Source organism: Microcebus murinus, chromosome 16 (genome assembly GCF_040939455.1).
Source record: "Microcebus murinus isolate Inina chromosome 16, M.murinus_Inina_mat1.0, whole genome shotgun sequence".
Lineage (NCBI taxonomy): Eukaryota > Metazoa > Chordata > Mammalia > Primates > Cheirogaleidae > Microcebus > Microcebus murinus.
In genome coordinates this window covers 40,314,696-40,334,391 of record NC_134119.1, presented here as the reverse complement: position 1 = coordinate 40,334,391, position 19,696 = coordinate 40,314,696, and the positions used below count along the sequence as shown (strand labels likewise).

The 19,696-nt window shown below is 55.3% G+C and overlaps 2 protein-coding genes across 2 annotated transcripts in view; one reads left to right on the top strand and one right to left on the bottom strand.

Moving 5' to 3' along the window:
* The window catches only part of RIMS4 (regulating synaptic membrane exocytosis 4), a 56,636-nt gene extending 42,485 nt beyond the window's left edge, over positions 1-14,151 (top strand). The window contains exons 3-6 of the mRNA XM_012780628.2: positions 5,331-5,443; positions 5,730-5,831; positions 6,440-6,579; positions 9,240-14,151. Of these exons, the coding sequence (XP_012636082.1) occupies positions 5,331-5,443; positions 5,730-5,831; positions 6,440-6,579; positions 9,240-9,458 (574 nt within the window). The 3' untranslated portion in view covers positions 9,459-14,151. The remainder of the gene's footprint in view (positions 1-5,330; positions 5,444-5,729; positions 5,832-6,439; positions 6,580-9,239) is intronic.
* A 164-nt stretch (positions 14,152-14,315) lies between these two features.
* KCNK15 (potassium two pore domain channel subfamily K member 15) lies at positions 14,316-19,470 on the bottom strand. The gene is made up of 2 exons (XM_012780590.2): positions 19,188-19,470; positions 14,316-15,292 (listed from the first exon to the last, which is right to left on the bottom strand). The coding sequence occupies exons 1-2, from the start codon at positions 19,468-19,470 to the stop codon at positions 14,592-14,594; spliced, it is 984 nt and encodes a 327-aa protein (XP_012636044.1). The 3' UTR covers positions 14,316-14,591.
* Positions 19,471-19,696: the final 226 nt, after the last annotated feature.

The window sequence follows — 19,696 nt, the reverse complement described above, 5'->3', positions numbered from 1 at the left end:
ATGTGTTGGGGGCTGGGCAGTGAATGGATGGACAGGGAGCCCATAAGCTGCTACAACCTTTCAGAGCCACATGACCCATAATCACCACAAGGGCTGTGCAACCCTTTAATTTCTGCTGCCATTGAGACGGGTGATCCATCTGGAAAAGAGAATAGGATCAAACCCCTGAATAACCCAATTACTTCTCTAACCATCAAGAACACAGAAAATCCAGCGGCCAAACCAAGCTCAGAGGTTAATTATAAAAGACAAATGGGTTTCAGCTCCACAAACAAAAGTAACAGGATTTGAAATGCAGGAAATCTCATTTCACCATTAACACAAAATAAAAGGCCAGCGCAACACAGGTTGTAATCCCGTTTCAGGGCTCTGCCTTTGCCCACGTGGCGTGGCACTCGTCCCTGGCAGGAGCCTGCTGCTGCAGCATTCCCTCCTCGGCCCCCCAGATGGCCCGGGCTGGGTCTCAGGCGTCCAGATCCTACACTTTTTACCAGGTCTGGAATCAGAAATGCCATGCAAATGCCGAGAGGAGGGAGAGGAGGCTCTCTGAGGTGGGGCAGCGGGACCAGCAGGCTGTGGTCTCTCATTCCTTGATGCATTCAGCACATACTCTGTGCTAATAAGCACCTTGCCTGCACTATCTCCCTGACTGTCCCCAGCAACTCAGCAAGGTGATTACTGTTTAGTCCCATTTTATATCCCAGGAAACTGCAGCTCAGAGATGTTAAAAAATTTGCCCCAGGTTGCACAGCATTGAAACCCATTGTCTCTTATGCCAAAGTCCAGTCTTCGCTGCTGCCCTTTATTTTCCCAGTTTGAGTCTAGCTGTAGGGTTTGGCAGTGAACATTTATTGAGTTCCTGCTGCACACAAGTTGTAAGTGTAAGTTGTAGCATGTATGTGGCACTTAATTTGTCAAGCTCTCTTTTACTCCTTTGCTAGTGGATCCTATAAGCAGAGATTTGGGGAACATTTAAAACTGGCACAGCATAGGCACTTACCACCTAAACAGCCCCTGTCCGTGAGGCAGTGCCCTGTGGTTTGCAGATAAGAACATTGATTGAAGTGCAGAGACAATAGCGCCTTGTCAGCGTTCACACGGCAGGTGTTTGTTATCCAGCAGATCTGATTGTGTGGCCTCTACCTACCTTCCTGTTCCAAGGAAGATCCCAAGATGGAGTGGAGTCTCCAGTGCAGTTGGATCTGGCCAGCAGGGACCAGCCAGCACTTTATTCCTCCTTCCTCCAGTCCCTGGAGGATATGATAACCCGTTCAGGGTTTCTGGGGCGTCAGCCTGGTTCCTTGGCAGCCAGCGAGGCTCCCTGGGATGGGAAATCAGGCAGCCGCCCAGATATTATAAACAATTACCGCTAATTACCAGGCCTGCCAGTTCCCCATTGTCTGCTCACAATCCCACCAGGAACTGAGGAGCAGACAATGATGATGGTGGAGGAAACTTTCAATTTCAGGCTGTGGAAGCCGTGCTCTGCCTAGGAGGCTGGGCTCCCGCATGCCTTGGAACCCATGAGGCCACCAGTTTTCAGGCTTTTGGAGCCCAGACCCTTCTTATAATCTGGAGCCTGGACCCCCAGATGGCCAGCAGGGCGGGGTGGGAAAGAGACCCCTTTGCATGGAGCAAAGGCTTTGGTGCTAGTGGGAGAGGGTCTAGGGTTGGAGCCTCAGTGCTGTTCGTTAAGGGTCTTTGGTTTTGCAAGAATAGTGGGTACACATTTCAGGCCTCAGACATTTAAGTGATTTTTATTTTTTCCATACTTTCTCTATTAACAAAAAGCAAACACTATTGCATAAGACTCAGAAGCCCAGCTGCCTGGGTTCAAATACCGCCCTGCTTTTCTGTCTTTGGTTGGCTTCTTCCAGAGCAGACCCTGACTCAGAGATTCAAGAGGGAACCCATTACTGGTCAGGCCTTCCCAGGGACCCCAGTGGGGGATCTGTGAGGAACGACACTGGCAGGTAAAGGATGTTCGATCAAGGCTGTTACCACTGTGGGCAGCTGGAGCTCAGGCCTGCTGGGGAGCCCCAGGAGGCTGGCTGGACATTCATCCTCCTATCTCCACTACACACCACTCCCACTTTGTCACCGGCTGGGGGCTGCCCCTGGGGCATTAGCCCTCAGGCACTTCCAGCCTGGCTGAATTTGCTCTTGCAGCCAGAAAATCATTCCCGAGACTGAGCCGGCAGCCTGTGTGTGTGCAGGAGTGCCGAGAGGGCAGGGTGGGTGGCACACTGCCTGTGTGACTTGGGCAGGTTTCTTAACTCTCCAGCTGATCTATAAAATAGGCCCAATAATAGAATCAGCCTCACAGGGTGTTGTAAGGCTGAAATGAAGTAACAAGTGTGGAGCACTCAGACATTAGTGGTGCTTAGTGAGCCTGTGAGTTTGCTATGACTGATCTATCAAGTCCCCATTTTTCCTGTTTGCTGGAAACTTAGTCTCACTTAGTTCAGGATTTTCCCAAGGGTTATACCTATGTCCCAGGGAAGTTTATAGAGAGACAATCCATGCCAATTGCTAGAACAGGCCCAGGATGACATTTAAAGTATTTAGTAAGAGGTATAGGCCAGGCGTGGTGGCTCACACCTGTAATCCTAGCAATCTGGGAGGCCAAGGCAAGAAGATTGATTGAGACTGGGAGTTTGAGACCAGCCTGACCCCATCTCTACAAAAAGTAGAAAAAAAAATAGAAAAATTAGCCAGGTGTGGTGGCATGTACCTGTAGTCCCAGCTACTCAGGAGGCTGAGGCAGGAGGATTGCTTGATCCCAGGAGTTTGAGGTTGCAGTGAGCTATGATGCTGCCACTGCATTCTAGCCCCAGGTGACAGAGCGAGACTCTTGTCTTTTTCTATTTCTTTCATAGCATTTACCACCTGTAACATACTGTGTTATTTATATTAATTATTTGCTATATGTCTCCCTCCGCCAGGAGGTAAGCACCTTGAGGGCAGGAATCACTGTCCATTGGTATATTCCAAGTGTCCAGAACGGTGCCTGGCACATAGTATATGCTCAGTAAACATATGTTGAATGAATGAAATGGATCAAATGGATGCTGGCTGTAATGCTTGGTGTCCCAGCTGAGCCTCAGTGCTGGTTAGTATTCGGTAACATTGGCTGCCATTCTGTGCAGCTGAGATGTTGGGGACAGAGTATGTGGTCCTCAATCATCATCTATCCTTCCAGTGTCTTCTGGAACATGATCGTACTGTCTGTTCCTTGGTCATTGTTTCACACTGGTCTCAGTCACTTCTCTTTGCCCAGACCACCAGGCTGCTATGGATCTGCCTTTTTCTCGGGTACATCTGGGTCATGTGTTCCTGTCTGGGGTGTGCAGGGATGTACTGAGAGCTTCAGGGGCTCTCCCAAGGGGTGCAGGGGGTCACTTGACGAGACACCCAAGCAGCCTTTTCTGCAAAGCATGTGTCCCATGCTCGGCTCCACCCAATAAGAAGGGTGGGCGCCAGTCCTCTCCACTTTCAGTTCTCCCAGACCTGCCTGGAGTCTCCCGCCATCCCTCAGGGCCACCAGCTCAGCCCAGGGACCACAGCCCTTCCTCAAGGGTCCTGCAGCATCTCCGCTGTCATTCCTCCTCGCCTGACTTCCTCTGCTCTCCACGGCTGGGATTTGTCTGTTTAGGGGCAGGACAGCCTAGTTTCGTACCTATTCTAAGTCTGTTTCTTTAAGATTTGGAACTGAAAAGTCAAGAATCTGAGTCTCCTGTCTACTCTTGTGCAGACAAGAGTCTACACAGAGTGGACTCCGTGTCTACTGGGAGGCGGCAGACACAGGACGCCCTGGCTACTGCCTGCGTGGGGGCAAGCAGGTGGGGGAGGGGGCATAGGAAATTATGAAAAGGAAAAACATTCGGGCCAAAATGTCAAATTATTGTCTTGCCATGAACTCTGCTGATAACTCAAGTAAAAACAGAATCTGCTGCCTACGCTGGGGCACCCACAGGGCTGAGGGAAGAACTGAGTGGCTGGTGGCTGGTAGAGTTTATGGGCTCTTTGCAAGGGAAGGCCATTTGTGTGGCTCAGTTCTCGTGATTTTTAGTCTCTGGGATTCTCTTTTATTTCCCAGACAGAGTTTTTGGTTGGCCCAGTTTGGGTCAGGCCTCTATCCCAGCTCTGGCCAGGGAACAGTGTCATCTTTTTGCTGGGCAAATGTGTTCCTTATCCGAATAAAGGTGTTAGAGGTAAACCAACCTCCTGTGGTTGTGGTAAGGATCAGATAAGAAAATGGGTTGCAAGCACTTTGCTCCTCAAGAAAACGGGTACATCAGGCATGGTACTTAGTGCCTCACCTCACAACAGACCTAGGAGATAGGAACATTGTTATTCCCATTTCAGAGATGGGAAAGAAACACTTCAAGAGGTGAAGGGAGGGGGGAATCTTACTGAAACAGGCTTAAGCAATAATAAAATTATTCTTGTTATTGTTGTTGGTACCGACTTATATAACCAAAAGATGAAGTAGCTTGCTTCAGGTAGAGCTTGATCCAGGATATCACACAATGCCATCATTTTGATGGCTTCGTTCTTGGGATTCAGGTGGTAGCTTGACAGCTGTCAGAAGCTCCAGTCCTGTGTCATATACTCGTCTGGTGGGAAAAGAGAGCTCCTTACTCCTTGCAGTTCAAACAAAACTTCCAGGCCAGATTCTCATTGGCAGAAAGGGGCCACACGCGTGTCTCTGAACCAGTCAGTGGCCACGGGGAAGAAATACCCTGACTGGCCAGGCTGAGCTGCAGGCCCAGTCTCTGGACCTGGATCTGTTCCCTCCTGTTGCAATCACATGCTATGGGGAGGGAGGTTCCCAAAGGGAATTTGAGGTCTTGTTACCAAAGAAGCGGATGTTGGGCAGCCAAGCAGCAGGAACCAGCGCACACCGCAGAGTCCAAACCCGCCATTGCATTTCAAACTCTCACATACAAATGGATCGTCCAGGGCTCCTGTTAAAATTCAGATTCTGATTCAGCAGCTGGGGGTGGAGTGGGGCGCAAGCCTGTGTTTCTGTCTAGCTACCAGGGGATGCTGATGCTGCTGGTCTCTGGACCATGCTTTGGGTATCAGGGCCCTGAACTCATGAGCCAGGGACTTGCAGACTTCATCTCCCCCGATTCTTGCAGTCACCCCAGGAGGTAAGTATCAGCATATCCATTTCATGGGACTGGAGTCTCAGGCTTAGCAAGGAGAGGTAGGGTGACGGATGTTGACAGAATGCCATGGAATGAGGGGTGTTCTGGACCTGCCCGCCTGAGTCGTTGGAGTTGCCATTCAGCCTGTTTGTCTTGTCTCATCCTTTCTTGCAGCCTTAACTATGGGGGAGTTTGCCTGGCATCAGACGCACAGTTCAGTGACTTCCTGGGCAGCATGGGGCCAGCACAGTTTGTGGGCCGCCAGACCCTGGCCACCACGCCCATGGGTGAGTGCCCCAAGGCCTGTTCCAAAGGGACTGAAGTGGGGGGTGGGGAGGGCCCAGAGTCTCTCCCTCTGCCTGTTGGTACATCCTCTGAGCACCCAGCCTGGAGCCTGGTGTACACCGCCAAGCTCTCAGTAGAGCCCAGGCACTAGGGGTGGGAGCTGGTTCTAGTCTTGTTTTGGGCTGGGCGTGGGGAAGGAGTTTTCATCCTCAAGCAGAAGGGAGGGGCTGAGTCCTTGCTTGAGCTTCTGAGCCACTTCCCAGTCCCATCTCTCGGGGCCTCTTGCAGGGGACGTGGAGATCGGCTTGCAGGAACGGAATGGTCAGCTGGAAGTGGACATCATCCAGGCGAGGGGACTGACGGCCAAGCCAGGCTCCAAGACACTGCCAGGTGTGGGGGCTGGAGGTCAGGGAAGATGTCCTGAGGGGAACTTCGGGTCTAGAAAAGAGAAAACTGAGCTCGACTCTAGGGGACCCCTCTGCCCCAACTGCAGTGTCTTACATGGAACTGGTGGTGGTTTAGGGTTTGTTCGGGGCCCCAGTTGAGATTGTCTGTTGACTGTGGTGTTCTCCCCCACGGGACTGAGCTGGAGGGCAGGGGCCACCTTTCCTGTTTGTCATTGTACCCCAGTGCCAAACAGGGTACGGGGCACGAGGTGGGTGCTCAGCAGGCACTTGTGGAGTGAGTGGGTCAGCAGGTGAGCGTACAAGCCAGTGAGGGGGTGGAGGAGCCAGGGACCGAGAGAGGAAGCAGGTGAGCTCAGAGAGAGCAAAGGAAGGGGGAGCCCGTCGGTCTGGACCAGCAGAGGAGGTGGAGCAGGCCCCACCTAACCCTGGCTGCACCTGCCACCCCCCCCCCACCTGCCCCTGTTGCATCCTCCCCAGACCCCAGGAGGCGCTCCTGTCCCCAGCAGTGGGAGGGCTGCCTTGCTCTGTTGTACCTTTTGTCTGCCAGCAAGGAGCCAGGCTAGAACTCACCCCTGCTGGTCTCTCTCCCAGCGGCCTACATCAAGGCCTACCTGCTAGAGAATGGCGTCTGCATTGCCAAGAAGAAGACCAAAGTTGCTCGCAAGTCGCTGGACCCACTGTATAACCAGGTGCTGCTGTTTCCTGAGAGTCCCCAGGGCAAAGTCCTGCAGGTGAGGAGTGCTGGTGTGTGTGTGTGTGTGTGCAGTACCAGAGTGGGGGGGAGCGCCCTTGAGGGGGGTCCCTGGAGGGCCTCACCTGGAGGAAATAGACACTGCAGTTGATCTAAGCTCCACAGCTTACTGTTCAACTTGGAACAAGTTCCCTTCTGAGCCTCAGTTTCTTCATCAGTAAAGTGGGGATATTAATAGTCCCTGCCCGGTAACATCGCTGTGACAGTGGAATGTGTGCTGCGTGCAGGAAAAGTATTTGCAAGTTTGGCCGGTAGTAAGTGCTCTGCCGATGGCCATTATCATCCTCCTCCTCCTACTCTGAAGGTCAGAGGCTTGGCCTAGAGCACAGTGGTAACAGCCTGGAGGCCTGTTGAGGACCCCAGAGAGGTGTTTGGCTCCAGCCATTAGGGAAAACCCTAGCGGTCACCCAAGCCTGGGGCTAGAAGCAGCTGCCTATCCTGGGAGCAGGCAGGGCCAGGGTCGAATGTCCCCTCTCTCAGCTGCCTCTTGGGTACCTGTGGCTTGCACCTTAATTCTTGCATCCAACCTGAGAGGCAAAGCAACTGAGGGCGGGGCTCGAGTGTTACAAGTTGCTGAGACAGTGGGGGACTTTTGCCAAACTAGGAAGCCCAGGTCCTGTCTAGGGCAGAGTTTTTCAACCTGTAGGTTGAGATCCATTAGTGAGTTGTGAAATCTATTTAGTGGGTCTCAACTAGCTCTTTTATTTTTAATGAAATGGAATAGGAAAGAAAACATTTATCACTCTTAGTAAGGGGAATATTCTTTGTTGAGGTACTTGCTTCATTATGCATTTCCATGTGTGCGCTGGGTGGTAGGTTAATGTCTTATTGTACATTGCTGTCAGAAATGTCTGGGAAGACCCTACTTATCTAGAGGTATTTCAGATACCACTTAAAATAATCAGAAGGCCATCTGGGGCCACACCTGGCCCACTAGATGAAGGTTTGTGCATTCTGGGCCCCGCATCTTTAGGGAAGCATTGGTCCCTGTCCCTGTCTGGGGTGTGGAGGGGGCAGGGAAACAGAAGGCTGAGACGGCATCCCTGCTGCTGGGTGCTCTGACGGACGGACCTACTGTGAGTGATGTTCCAAGTGTCTCTCTTTGTCTAAACTTCCTCCTTTTGTCATACAAGGACACCAGTCAAATTGGATTAGGGCCTACCCTAACAGCCTCCTTTTAAATTAATCATCTCCTTAAAGGCCCTGTCTCCAAATTCAGCCACATTCTGGGGTACTGGGGCTTAGGGCTTCAGCATATGCATTTTGGGGGAACACAGTTCAGCCCATAATACCAGTGAAAATGAATCCATCCGTGCACTCGAAGTGGCTTCCGATCAGCTGCCTAAGCGGCACTTACGACTTAGTTGAGTGACTCTGGGCTAATGATTTAACTTCTCTGAGCCTCGGTTTAAGCAGCTGTGAAATCAGATCATTTTTTGTAGGGTTGTTGGGAAGATTGCATCTAAGGCTAGTTTAGCCTCAGAGCAGTTCCTGACACACAGCAAATGATGATGTCGGCTCCTGTTGTTTTAATGTCACCCTGTGTGCTCCAGAGCAGCTGACAGCTTGCAGCGAGCTTTTGTAACCGTTACCTCCTTTGATCCTCACCCTCGAGGTAAGCTGAACAGGGATCGTTCCGTTTACAAACAAGGACACTGAGGCTCAGGGAGGTTAAATGGCTTGCCCAGTACCAAACAGCCAGTAAAGTGGCGGAGCTGGGATTTGAACCTACATATGTCTGACTCCAAAGGCTTTAACCCACCAGGCTCTACAAAATCATCGAGCCAGCCTGCCTTCATAGAGCGGGGTGGAGTTGGGAGACTGAGGTGGCAGAACGGCGAATGAGGGTCTTGCAGTCACAGAGACTGTCCAGCTGGCAGCTCCAAGACCAGGAAACGGTTGACCAGGATGGGGGAAGGCCCTGCAGAAAACAGTTGGTAGGAAGAAAGCTAGCGTGTGCTCTGCACCAGCCGCTTTTTTTTTTCTGAGTCAGAGTCTCACTCTGTTGCCTAGGCTGGAGTGCCATGCCATCAACCTAGCTCACAGCATCCTCAAACACCTGGGCTCAAGTAAACCTCTTGCCTCAGCCTCCCAAGTAGCTGGGACTACAGGCATGTGCCACCAGGCCCGGCTAATTTTTCTATATATTTTTAGTTGGCCAATTAATTTCTTTCTATTTTTATTAGAGACGGGGGTCTCACCCTTGCTCAGTCTGGTTTCAAACTCCTGACCTTTAGCGATCCACCAGCCTTGGCCTTCCCAGAGTGCTAGGATTACAGGTGTGAGCCACCAAGCCCGGCCTGCACCAGCCACTTTTTAAAACTGTTTCACACGGAGGGTTTCTGAGGATCTGGAAGCAGAGGGCCCACGGGGGAAGCAGTCAGGGGACTCACAATGTAGGGCCAGCCCTCAAGGCCTGGGTTGGAAGATGGGGCGTGTGGAGGATGGAGTGGACAGGGCAGGAAGCCGGTCACCCAGGCAAGCAGTCATGGGCGCTGGAGCTGGGAAAATATGGTCGGGCTTGAGCAGCCTTATGGAGGTGGAATTCACAGTGAATGGAGCATGGGGCAGCCCCCGGCTCTGGGCCTGGGCCTGTGGTGGCATTGCAGGATTCGAACCATTGTGTCTCTCGCCCCACAGGTGATCGTGTGGGGGAACTACGGGCGGATGGAGCGGAAGCAGTTCATGGGCGTGGCGCGCGTTCTGCTGGAGGAGCTGGACTTGACCACCCTGGCCGTGGGCTGGTACAAGCTCTTCCCCACCTCCTCCATGGTGGACCCGGCCGCGGGCCCCCTGCTCCGGCAGGCGTCCCAGTTGTCCCTCGAGAGCACCGTGGGGCCCTGCGGAGAGCGATCTTAGTGCTGGGGCTGGGGAGGGGCTCCCCTAGAGGGCCTGGGGACCGCCCAGCCCTGACCTGGGACCCCAGGCCCATGGGCACACTGGACAGGAGGACGGGGTTCTCCCCCACAGTGGGGAAGTAGAACGGGGAGACCTGCCCCCCTTGGGCCCCTCCTCACCCCTTCTTTGCCTCCTACTCCCTGAGACCTTCCCTCTCCCAACGGGATTGGCTACACTTTTGACTTGGCGGGTTCTTGACCTGGTGGATGTGGCTGCAATCCGGAGAAAGGAGAGACTGAGGTGGCAGTGCAAACCACTCTCCTGCCCCAAACCCTGTCCACTTCCCCTTTTTGCCTCCTCGGAAGCTCGCTGCCCGGAGCCAAGTCCAGAACCCGGCCGGCCATCTCCATGGTGCCAATTACCAGCAAGTGTCTTTCCTGCGGCACCGGGTTCAGGCAGCTACTCCTGCCCCAGAGCCGTCGGGGCAGCTTTGCAAGGATCCGGAGCCAGCTCCCGGGGGCCCAGAGCCCCCCACTGAAGAGGAGCTCGGGCTTCCCTCTGCCTGCCCGTGGAAGGAGCTTTGCCGCAGCCTGTCCGAGTCCATCTGTCCGTCCCCTCCTGCCTGCTCCTCTTCTGGTGGCTCTGGAAATTGGGGTCTAGCAGGGATCAAAGGAAAGGAGGGGGTGCCCGGGGCCTGGCATAGACCCCCAGGGCGCCTTGTTCCATGGGATTGCAACAGGCTAGTTTGGGAACTGTTGTGGCCTGGAAAGAACATTGTCATCTGTGTTTTGGTGGAGAGGCTGTGCAACCTGAGTTTTCATAACTCCAAGCCTAGAGCTCACCGTCTCTTCATGTGGGGGATGTTGCATTGGAGAGGGAGGCTCAGGAAAGCTGGGATTGGGACTGGTGGTGCCAAGGTAAGGGTTTCCCACATAGGAGAACCCCTCCTTGTTGGATGAGGTCAAAGGTCATCTTGTCTACCCCTCTGCCTCCAGGCCAGGGGTCTGGGGAGGCAATAGAGCCCCCCCTGTTTTAGTCTTTTTTAACAAACCATTCTGTACTAAGGGCAGAACCCAGCGCCCCAGCCTCAATTACCTTGGCTCAAGGAAAGCTGGTGGTAGGAGAGAGAATGAAGAGGCACAAGTGTAAGAATTGGGAGATTCCTTCTCAAGCAGGCCTGGGTTGCTGCCTTCCCAGCCTGGCCCTCCCTGGGGCCTGCGGGAGCCCTTTTGCATGCGAGGGAGGACATAGGCTGGTCCCTCTTTATAGAAGCACATTTCTGCCACCTCCCCTGGGAGGCACCCAGCAGCCTACCACTCCTCTTTACCTAGTCCCTGCTGTGTAGGGCGTAGTCCAGGTTAGCTGGGTAGAGTTAGTGTTTCAAGCCCTGGGGCCTGTTCTTAGCTCATACATAGTCCTTACAGAGCCCCAGGACAGTGGGGAGGAGACAGGAACATTCCAGGAGACCACCGTCTCCTCGCTGGCCTGGCAGCCTGGTTCGCAGGAGGCCAGCCCCTCCTCCCCCGCCCCCTTCCTGCCCCTGTCCCCTATAGGGTTATAGCTGGAGCTGCCCATTAGACTCACGTTCCAATTTATTATCCTTGGTCCCGACTTTCTTTACGAGGCACTCCTGAGGATCGTGGGGCCTTGGCCGGCGGGGCCTGGTCTCCACTAAAGGGTGTCATTTTCCACTGAGGACACCCAGGCTGTCTTTGGACCCACCCTGTTCCTGGTCCCGCCAGGCGATTCCTTCCACCTGGAAACTTTCCCCTGCCTGTTTCCTCAGCCTGTTTCAGCCCTGGGTATCCGTTACAGTTCCGTGGAGTTACAGCGCCTCCTTGGAGCATCTTACACTGCTCTGGGAGGAGGGACTGGGGAGGCCCCTTCTATCTGGGAGGGATTCAGAGCTTCCCGCGACTTGGCGACTTGGCAGGTCAGACAGATCCCAAGGCTGTGGGAGGTGGGAGCAGGTCTCTGGGTGGAATCAGCACCCCCCACCCCCATTTGTGTTTTTAACCCGTGTGATTTCTCTGCTGTTTGTTTATTACTCACCATTTGGAATACTTTGAGCCAGGAGAGTGACTTCTCTCTCCAGCCGGCACTGCTGTGGTTGTTCAGGGGTAGCTTGTCCAAGATGGGGCAGGGCCTGGCTGTCCCAACCAGAGGGCAAGGCAGCTCGGCCTGACAGCCTGAGCCCTCCCTCTGGTGGCCACACAGCCTTTATAAAGAGAGAGAGAGAGAGAGAGAAAGAGAGAGAGCTCCAAAGCAATAACAACACCCTGGGGGTGGTCAGCGAGGGCCCCCTCAATGATTTTCTTGTTTGTTCTGTGAAATCTCGCTCACCTCCTGGAGGGGTGGGGTGGATGGGGGCTGGAGCCCTATTTCTTCGTGTCATCGTTGTGAGCACATGCCCCTCTTGTTCGGGGCTGTGACTATCAGGTGTGGGAACCACCACCGTCTGTCCTCACCAGGGGATGGAGGTTTGGGGAGGGGATTGCCATTTCCATTACCTTTAAGGAAGCTTCCAGCCCCGCCCAGCCTGTCCCTGCTGCTGTCTGATCCTTTGCCAGCTTGAACTGCATCATTTGGAGAGCAGTGAAGAGGTGGAGTTTGGGGGCCTTTGGGGTCTGGAGTCTCTGGGAGTGACTTTATTTTCAGTCTCTGGGGCAGGGGCACCATGGGAGGCAGCCATCTCCACTTTCTGTCTCCAGAATCCCCTTTCATACTAAAGGGAAAGGGCCTTTGGGACCATTAGTCCATTTTCATTTTACAGACTAGGACACTAAGGCCCAGCACAGGGAGGAGCCACCCCTGGGGTCACCTGTGCATTCAGTGGCACCCCCACCTGAGTCTCCTCCCAGCAGAGGCTGAGCCAGAGCAGGGCAGGATGAGGTGGGGCCGCCCCTTACCCTCCCTTCCTCCTCCCTGCTCTCTAGGAGCCTCCTAGTGGCCCTGGGAAGACGGGCAGGACACGTTGTAGCCCATCAGAGAGGTTAGGAAACTGAGGCCCGGAAACAGGAAGTGACTCGCCCAAGACCCCTCAGGAAGTGTGCAACAGGCTGGGCAGAACTAGGGCTCCATGGTGCACCCTTCCTTCAGGTGACAGGACGTTGCCCCGGAGCATGTCCGCCAGGGTTGCACAGCCCTGCTTGGCTCCACCTGTGGGCAGGAACGTCTGGGTGTGGGTTGTGGGGAGGGTAGCCAAGGAGACTCGGCCCTGCTGGGGTGGCCCAGGGGCCACAGGATTTGGTCCAGGCCTTGATGTCTGGGTGGGGGCTCCTGCTGAGGGGCTGGAACCTCTCGGGGACCAGAAGGAGGGAGGTTGAGAAACACCTGCCCCTGCCTGGGGCTGTGAGCCAGTGGGGGCAGCGTGGCGCCCCTCAGCTTAGGGAAATCTCCCAAACCTTCAGCTGTAATGCGACCTGGCCCTCCTGCAGTGCTTCTCAAACTTTCTGTTTTCCGAATGCTTTCACCCTGAGTGTGCCCTTTGGCCCTCACAAGAGCCCCTGGCTAGTAGGTGGGGGCCTGTGTTGCCAGCCCCATGTTATAGAGGGGAGCTGAGGTCCTGGCCGGGGAGGTGCTTGCCCAAGGCCCCACTTAGGCAGGTTGGGGGTGGAGCCAGGCCTGGAACTCGGTCCCCGCTAGTTCAGAGCTCTTCTACTCCGGGAGGTGAAGGGGATAGGCTCCGGGTGGTTATGCATTTAACAAGCTGTTGACCATCCAGTTCCTTAAACCTGAGCTCCTGGGTGCGTTTTGGCATCGGAAGCAGCACTGAGTCCCACCCCCTTTGGAGGTACAGCTGTTGCATCAGGCAAGGTCACCTGCATTTATTTATTGAGCAGCAGCCGTTCCAGGCCCAGGGGACCGAGCCCATTCCTCTGTAGTGACTCCCAGGCCCTCTGGGAGGGCCCGTGTCTGTAGAGCAGCACGTCGGAGTGGACAGAAATTGTCCACGGCTCCCCTGACTCGCAGCCCCCCTGAAGTGGGCTGGCCGTGCCCATGTTACCCAGAGCTTCTGTGAGGCCAGAGTGGAGACTTGAACCCAGGGCCGTGGGCATTGCCCCTGGAGCCGGTTCACTCTACGGCTGCCTCCTACTGGGGTGGCGGGAAGGCAGGGCCCTGGGTGCTCAGGCTGGGGGCCTCTCTCCATCCACCCCTCTCCCTCATTCCCTCGCCAGGAGCCGAGTGCCCAGGCCTTTGGGGAGGGACGGTTTCCAGGGCCCCTGGGTTGGAGTGGGTCACACTGCATTGTGTTCATGACCATGTAGCTCATGTTGAAAATTAAAGTTTTTGGCTTTTCTAACCTGGCTTGCTCTTGCTTTGTGTGGAAACCGTTCTATCTGGGACGCGGAGGGAAGCTGGTGTGTTAAGGGGCTGAGTGCTATGGGCTGCCAGGACACCACACCAGGGGCTTTGTTAATGCCCCCTGTGGCGAGGGGGGCCTGTTCCAGAAAGCCCTGCCAGAGACGCAGAAGAGGGACAAGGGTTCTGGGTGAGCCCAGCCACTTTAAAGATGTGGAAACTGAGGCCCAGGGAGGGGATGCAATTCCCCAAGGTCACATTGCTGGTGATTGAGAGCTTGTACCACAGCATTGGGCTGTGTCCAGGAGGCCCAGTGACAGTGGGTGTCATGTCGGCAAGGGCCCCCTCATCCCGAAGTGGGCTGGCCAGGGACAAAGCATCGTTCACACGTGGGCCAGTTTCACGCCACACTGTTCCCAGCGCTGCTGGAAGCGGGAGCACCTGGCCTCACCGACTCCGACGAGGATTTCGGGGTGGAAAGTCGCGCGTTTCTCCTACAACACGGAAAACCAGGCTATTCACATACAGAAGTTGCTCGCAAGGGGCGGCCCGTTGGTGACACGGACCTGCGCAGAGCCTCTCCTAGGTGCCGCTGTGGCCAAGCCTTCCTACGGATTGGACCAGGAGGGATTTGCTCCTGCAGGGTGGCTGTAGCGTCTAGCGCGTGCTTGTGATGCGACTTCAGTGTATTTTTGGAGAGGAGGGAGGGGACTAGCCGCAGAAGGCGTTGAGAAGCTGCTCGTGGCGGAAGACAGCCCTGGGCCCTTCACCCTCTCCAAGCCCCGGGGAGGGCGCCCTGGGAGGTGACGCCGACCCTGCCATTCCGGGTTCCACCGGGCCCGGGTGGCGCCGTCAGATGGACCTCCGCCGGGCCCGGGGCCTGTCTGGCTCGCCGCGGCGCTCGGCGCCGGGGCTGGAGGGGGGCGAGAAGCCCAGATTGTCGCGGGCGCACGTCTCCAGCCGGTGCGCGCGGCGGGCGGCGGAGGCGGAGCCCCCGGGGCGGGGCGCGCGGCCGGGCCGGCTGCTGTCGGGCGCCCCCGGGCGGCGCGCGCTGGCGCGGCGGGCAGCGCGCTGCGGGGCGCCGGCGCTGGCGGCGAGGAAGCGCAGGACCACGAGGTTGAGGAAGGCGCCGATGACCGTGAGCCCCAGGAGGATGTAGAGGAAGCTGAAGGCCACGTAGCGCGGCTTCCTCTGCAGCGCCCCGTCGTTCTGCAGCGCCACGAAGTCGCCGAAGCCGATGGTGGTGAGGGTGATGAAGCAGTAGTAGTAGGCGTGGAAGAAGGTCCAGCCCTCGAAGTGCGCGAAGGCGGCGGCCCCGAGGGCCAGGGTGGCGGCGCACGCCAGCAGCCCGGCCACCACCATGTTCTCGGTGGACACGCGCGGCCGCCGCAGGCCCAGGCAGCGCTTGGCCGCCAGCAGGAGGCGCCGCGCCAGCGTGTTCAGCCGCTCGCCCAGGCTCTGGAAGGTGACCAGCGCCAGGGGGATGCCCAGCAGCGCGTAGAACATGCAGAAGACCTTGCCCGAGTCCGTGCCCGGCGCGGCGTGGCCGTACCCTGTGCGGGGAGAGCGGAGGGGACGGCCGGTGAGTGCGCAGCTCCACCTCATACCAGGTGTCCCTCCCCATCCTCAGGGCCCGCAGCGCGTCTTCCAATACTAGTTCTATCTAGGCCATTCCCCAGCTTTAAAACCTTGCGTGGTTATGCATCATCGCCCCAAACTGCAAACTACCCAGATGCCCCTCCACTGGGGAACGCATAAACAACCTGTGGTACATCCAAACAATGGAATTGTTTTCGGCAACAGAAAGGAATGAACTACTGTTACCTGCCATAACAAAGGACAGATCTCAAATGTGTTGAGCTGAAACTCAGAAGCCTACTACTGCATAGTTCCATTTAAGTGACATTCTGGAAACGGCAAAACTAAAGGGACAGAGAACAAATCTGTGGTTGCCAGTCACTGCGGTTGGGGGAGAGGTTAACTACCTCCCTGTTCGTTGCATGACATGCAATTGCACGACAGCATTTTGGGGGTGATGCAAACGTCGTCTTGATCATGGCTGCCTGTATGCAACAGGCATTCATTTGTCAGAACTCACAGAAACATACACTCAAAAAAAAAAAGGTGAATTTTACTGCATATAAATCATTCTTTGATGGAAAAAAAAAAGCAAAACCTTTCCTGTTTTCCCAGTACCCACAGGTAAAGTCCCAGCTCTCACATGGTGTCCAAGCTCCGTCCTGAACACCCTCACACCTCTCCAGCTTCACCCCCTTCTCTGCACATCTGCATGTTCCAGCTACACCCCAGTTGTTTCCCCAACCAGCATGTCCCACCTCCACATGCCTTTTCTTAAGTTTTTTTTTCCTCCCCTGGATTGTCCTGTTCTCCCCACCCCCGGTCTCTGCCTGCCCTTCCACACCTCAGCCAGCCCTCACAAACACCTGTTGGTTCTGGCTCAGTCTGGTGTGGTGACATTTCAGTGAGTCCCCTCCACTGTTGCAGGGGCTCTAAACATGACTGGGCTTCCTGGGGTCCTGGAGCATCATGCTATCACCGGGGAATGTGCCCTTTCTTGGAGAGAAGAGCAATAGCTTTCATGGTATTCTCCAAGGGGCCCACACCCGAGGAAAGGGCAGGTGGATATTCTCCAACAGAATATGCCTCCTCTAGCAGATTGGCCTCATCTGCCAAAAAGTAAAATACACAAACCCTTTGACCTATGCAGTTCCACAGTTAGGAAGTTAGCCTCCAAAATACATGCATGTGTGGAACGTCTATGCACCTGGGTCATCACTGCAGCGTTGTTGGTCATAGTAAATATCAGAAATAACTTAAGTGTCCATCAGTGGGGGCCTGGCTAAATAAATGATGCATCCAAATGCTGGAATACTGCACAGTAGCAGTTCTCAACTGGGAGTGGTTTTGCCCCAAGGGGACATTTGGCAGTATCTTGAGACATTCTGGTTGTCACAAATGGGGGTGGGGAGTGGTGCTGTGTTCTACTGGAATCTAGAGGGTAGGGGCCAGGGACACTCCTAAACATCTTGCAATGACAGGACAGCCCCCCACAGCCCAATATGTCAGTAGTTCAAGGTTGAGAAACAATTCTATACAGCCACGAAAAAGATGATGCAGCTCTTTAGGGAATGGTATAAAAACATCACCAAAATATATTAAGTGAAAACCAGCAAGAGGCAAAACAGTGTATATAATATAATGTCTAAATAATGTGTATGTTTTAAAAAGAATATACAGGCAGAGAATATATCTGGAAGGATGAGAAAATGGTAACTGTATTTGATCCAGGGAGAGGAATTTATGAGCTGAGAGACAGGATGGGAGGGAGAATTACTTTTCATCTTACACCCTTTTGTGCCCTGTGAAGTGTGTATATGTGCTATATAACATTCATGACATCAACCAAATAAATATATGTATTGGAAGACTTATGGCTCCACTTCCACATTTTGATCGCAGGGCCCCTATTATTTGGTGGGGCATGGGGGGGGGGCGCGGGGGGCAGGGAATCTGCCCATCATCAGATTTTGAGCTCTTTGAGGCAGGGACCATGGTGGTCACTTGTCTATGGCCCCAGTGCCTGGCACAGAGCCTGACACAGACTACAGGCTCAACAACAGTTTCCTGAATCAAACCAAGTTGAAGGGCGTGCTAGTGACACAGAGGAGCCTCTTTAGAAAGAAGAGGCCAAGAAGTGCTGTTGCCAGCTGTTTGGGGGCTATGACAGGTTTTGGCAGAGAGTGAAATGAATAATGATAATAACTAAATGTGCTAGGTACTCTACATGGATTATCTTATTTAACACTCTCAGTGACTATATAAGATGATATTATCCCCATTTTACAGATAAGGAAACTAAGTTCAGAGGGAGGAAGCTTCCCAAAGGTCACAGGGCCTGAGCTATTAACCACTGTCCTCATTGGTGAGACTGCCACACTTCTAGCCCAGCAGAATTCAGACTCTTGGGCCCTTGGCCACAGGCTCTCTGCAAGGCTGGCTTAAGCAGATGGTCTACACAGCAGGTGGTGGCGCCCGCCAGTGGCCAGAAAAGCCAAAACTCTTGTTTCTACTCCTACTCCATCCAGCCTCCCAAGATGTTTGTCAGAGGGGAAAAGCCAGGAGAAGAGGCCAAACCCATTTGGGAAGGGCAGACAGAAGAGGGGGATGGAGTCCTATACCAATGGGCATGGTGACAAGGAGCGTCTCAGGCTAAGCCAAGCTAGGGAAGCAGGGGTGCCCATGGGGACAGGAAGGGCAAAAGGGCTGAATGAGAGCTGGGGCCACAGTTGACCAATAATGAATTATTATTACTAATGAATAGTGCCTGCTTAGCCTCAGGCACTGTGCCAAGCCTTTTTCATGCTTGACCTCATTTAAACCTGGCAGCCACCCAATGAGGTAGAAACAACCGCATTTTGCCTTTGAGGAAACCAGGGCTCAGAGAGCTACAATCAATCGCTGGAGAAGGCACGTGGCAACAGAGATGGAAAAGCAACTCCAGTCTAGGTATCTGTAGGACTTGTGCTCTTAACTCTACCGCAAAGCCCACAGCTCACAGTCAGTGGCAAGAGTGTTGTGGAGAAACCTCCCCCAAGGCTCGGGCTTCCTGGCTGGTGGTGCAAGCCCGAGAGGGTTTCTGCACGTCCACAGCTGGAGCCCAGGAGTGTGGCTGGCACCACGCTCAGAGCCCCGCAGAGCCTGCTTCTCTCCTGCCCGGGTTCCCCAGGCGCAGGCTCAGCAGGTGCCGGCCAGACGGTAGCCATGGCAACAGCTGGCGGTCCAGATGCTACAGAGGAGCTGCTCTGGATCCCCGAGGGTGAGGTCCAAAGCTGTGATAATCAGTCATTCCTTTAACAAATATTTATTGAGCATCTATTGCACACTAGGCACTGGCCATACAGCAGTGACTATGACAGACTAGGTCCTCGTTCTCCTGGGGTAACAGAATAATCACCATTATAATGCAAAAATCAATCTTCTTTTGTACTGCTCTCTACGTGTCAGGCCCGGCGCTAAGACTTTCTGCATCTACTATCTCCTTGATCACAATCATCTCACCACCTCCCTGAGATAAGACCTATCAGCACTCCTAGTTTATGGAAGGAGAAAACTGTGGCTCAGAGAGGTTAAGCGACCTGTCTAAGGTCACAACGCGAAGGGGAGGCAAGCAGGTAAGGAAACAACTCCAGCCACTTGGTCTTCCAGCCCCCCTTTATCTGTCTCCCAGCCCCTGGGACGTTGTCTGTGCACTCCCGGGCCAGCCTCTCGCCAAACTCGCCTCACTGACTGCTCGCGGCCCCTCTCGACAGAGGGAGGCAGTGAGGCTCGGGAGCCGCAACGACCCGCCCGAAGTCACTCGGCGGGCCGGGGGCAGAGGAGGGACTGCGAGCCAGAGGCGCCCGGGCGGCTGGGGACGGAGCGGCTCACCGATGGTGGTGACGACGGTGATGGCGAAGTAGAAGGAGCCGGCGAACTGCCACTGCGGGCCGGCGCGGTGCGGCTCCGCCTGCCGCGCCAGGCGCTCCAGCTCGCGGTAGTCCTCGGCCGAGAAGCCGTACTTCCTGCGGAACTCGCCGCGCTTCCGCGCCAGCAGCCGCTGGCGGCCGCTCTCCGCGTCCGACTCGAGCGCGTCGAAGACGGCGGCGCCCACCAGCAGGTAGGACAGGATGCACAGGACGAGCGCGGCCGTGCGCGCGCTCTGCTCCCTCATCGCGGCGCCCGCCCGGCCGCCCCGCAGCCCCGCAGCCCCGTGCGCCCCGCAGCCCCGCGCGCCCCGCCGCCCCGCGCGCCCCGCAGCCCGGTGCGCCCCCCCGTGCGCCCCGACGGCGGTCCGCTCCCCTGCGCCGCGCCTGCCCGGCCGCCCCGCAGCCCCGTGCGCCCCGCCGCCCCGCAGCCCCGCGCGCCCCGCAGCCCCGCAGCCCCGCGCGCCCCGCAGC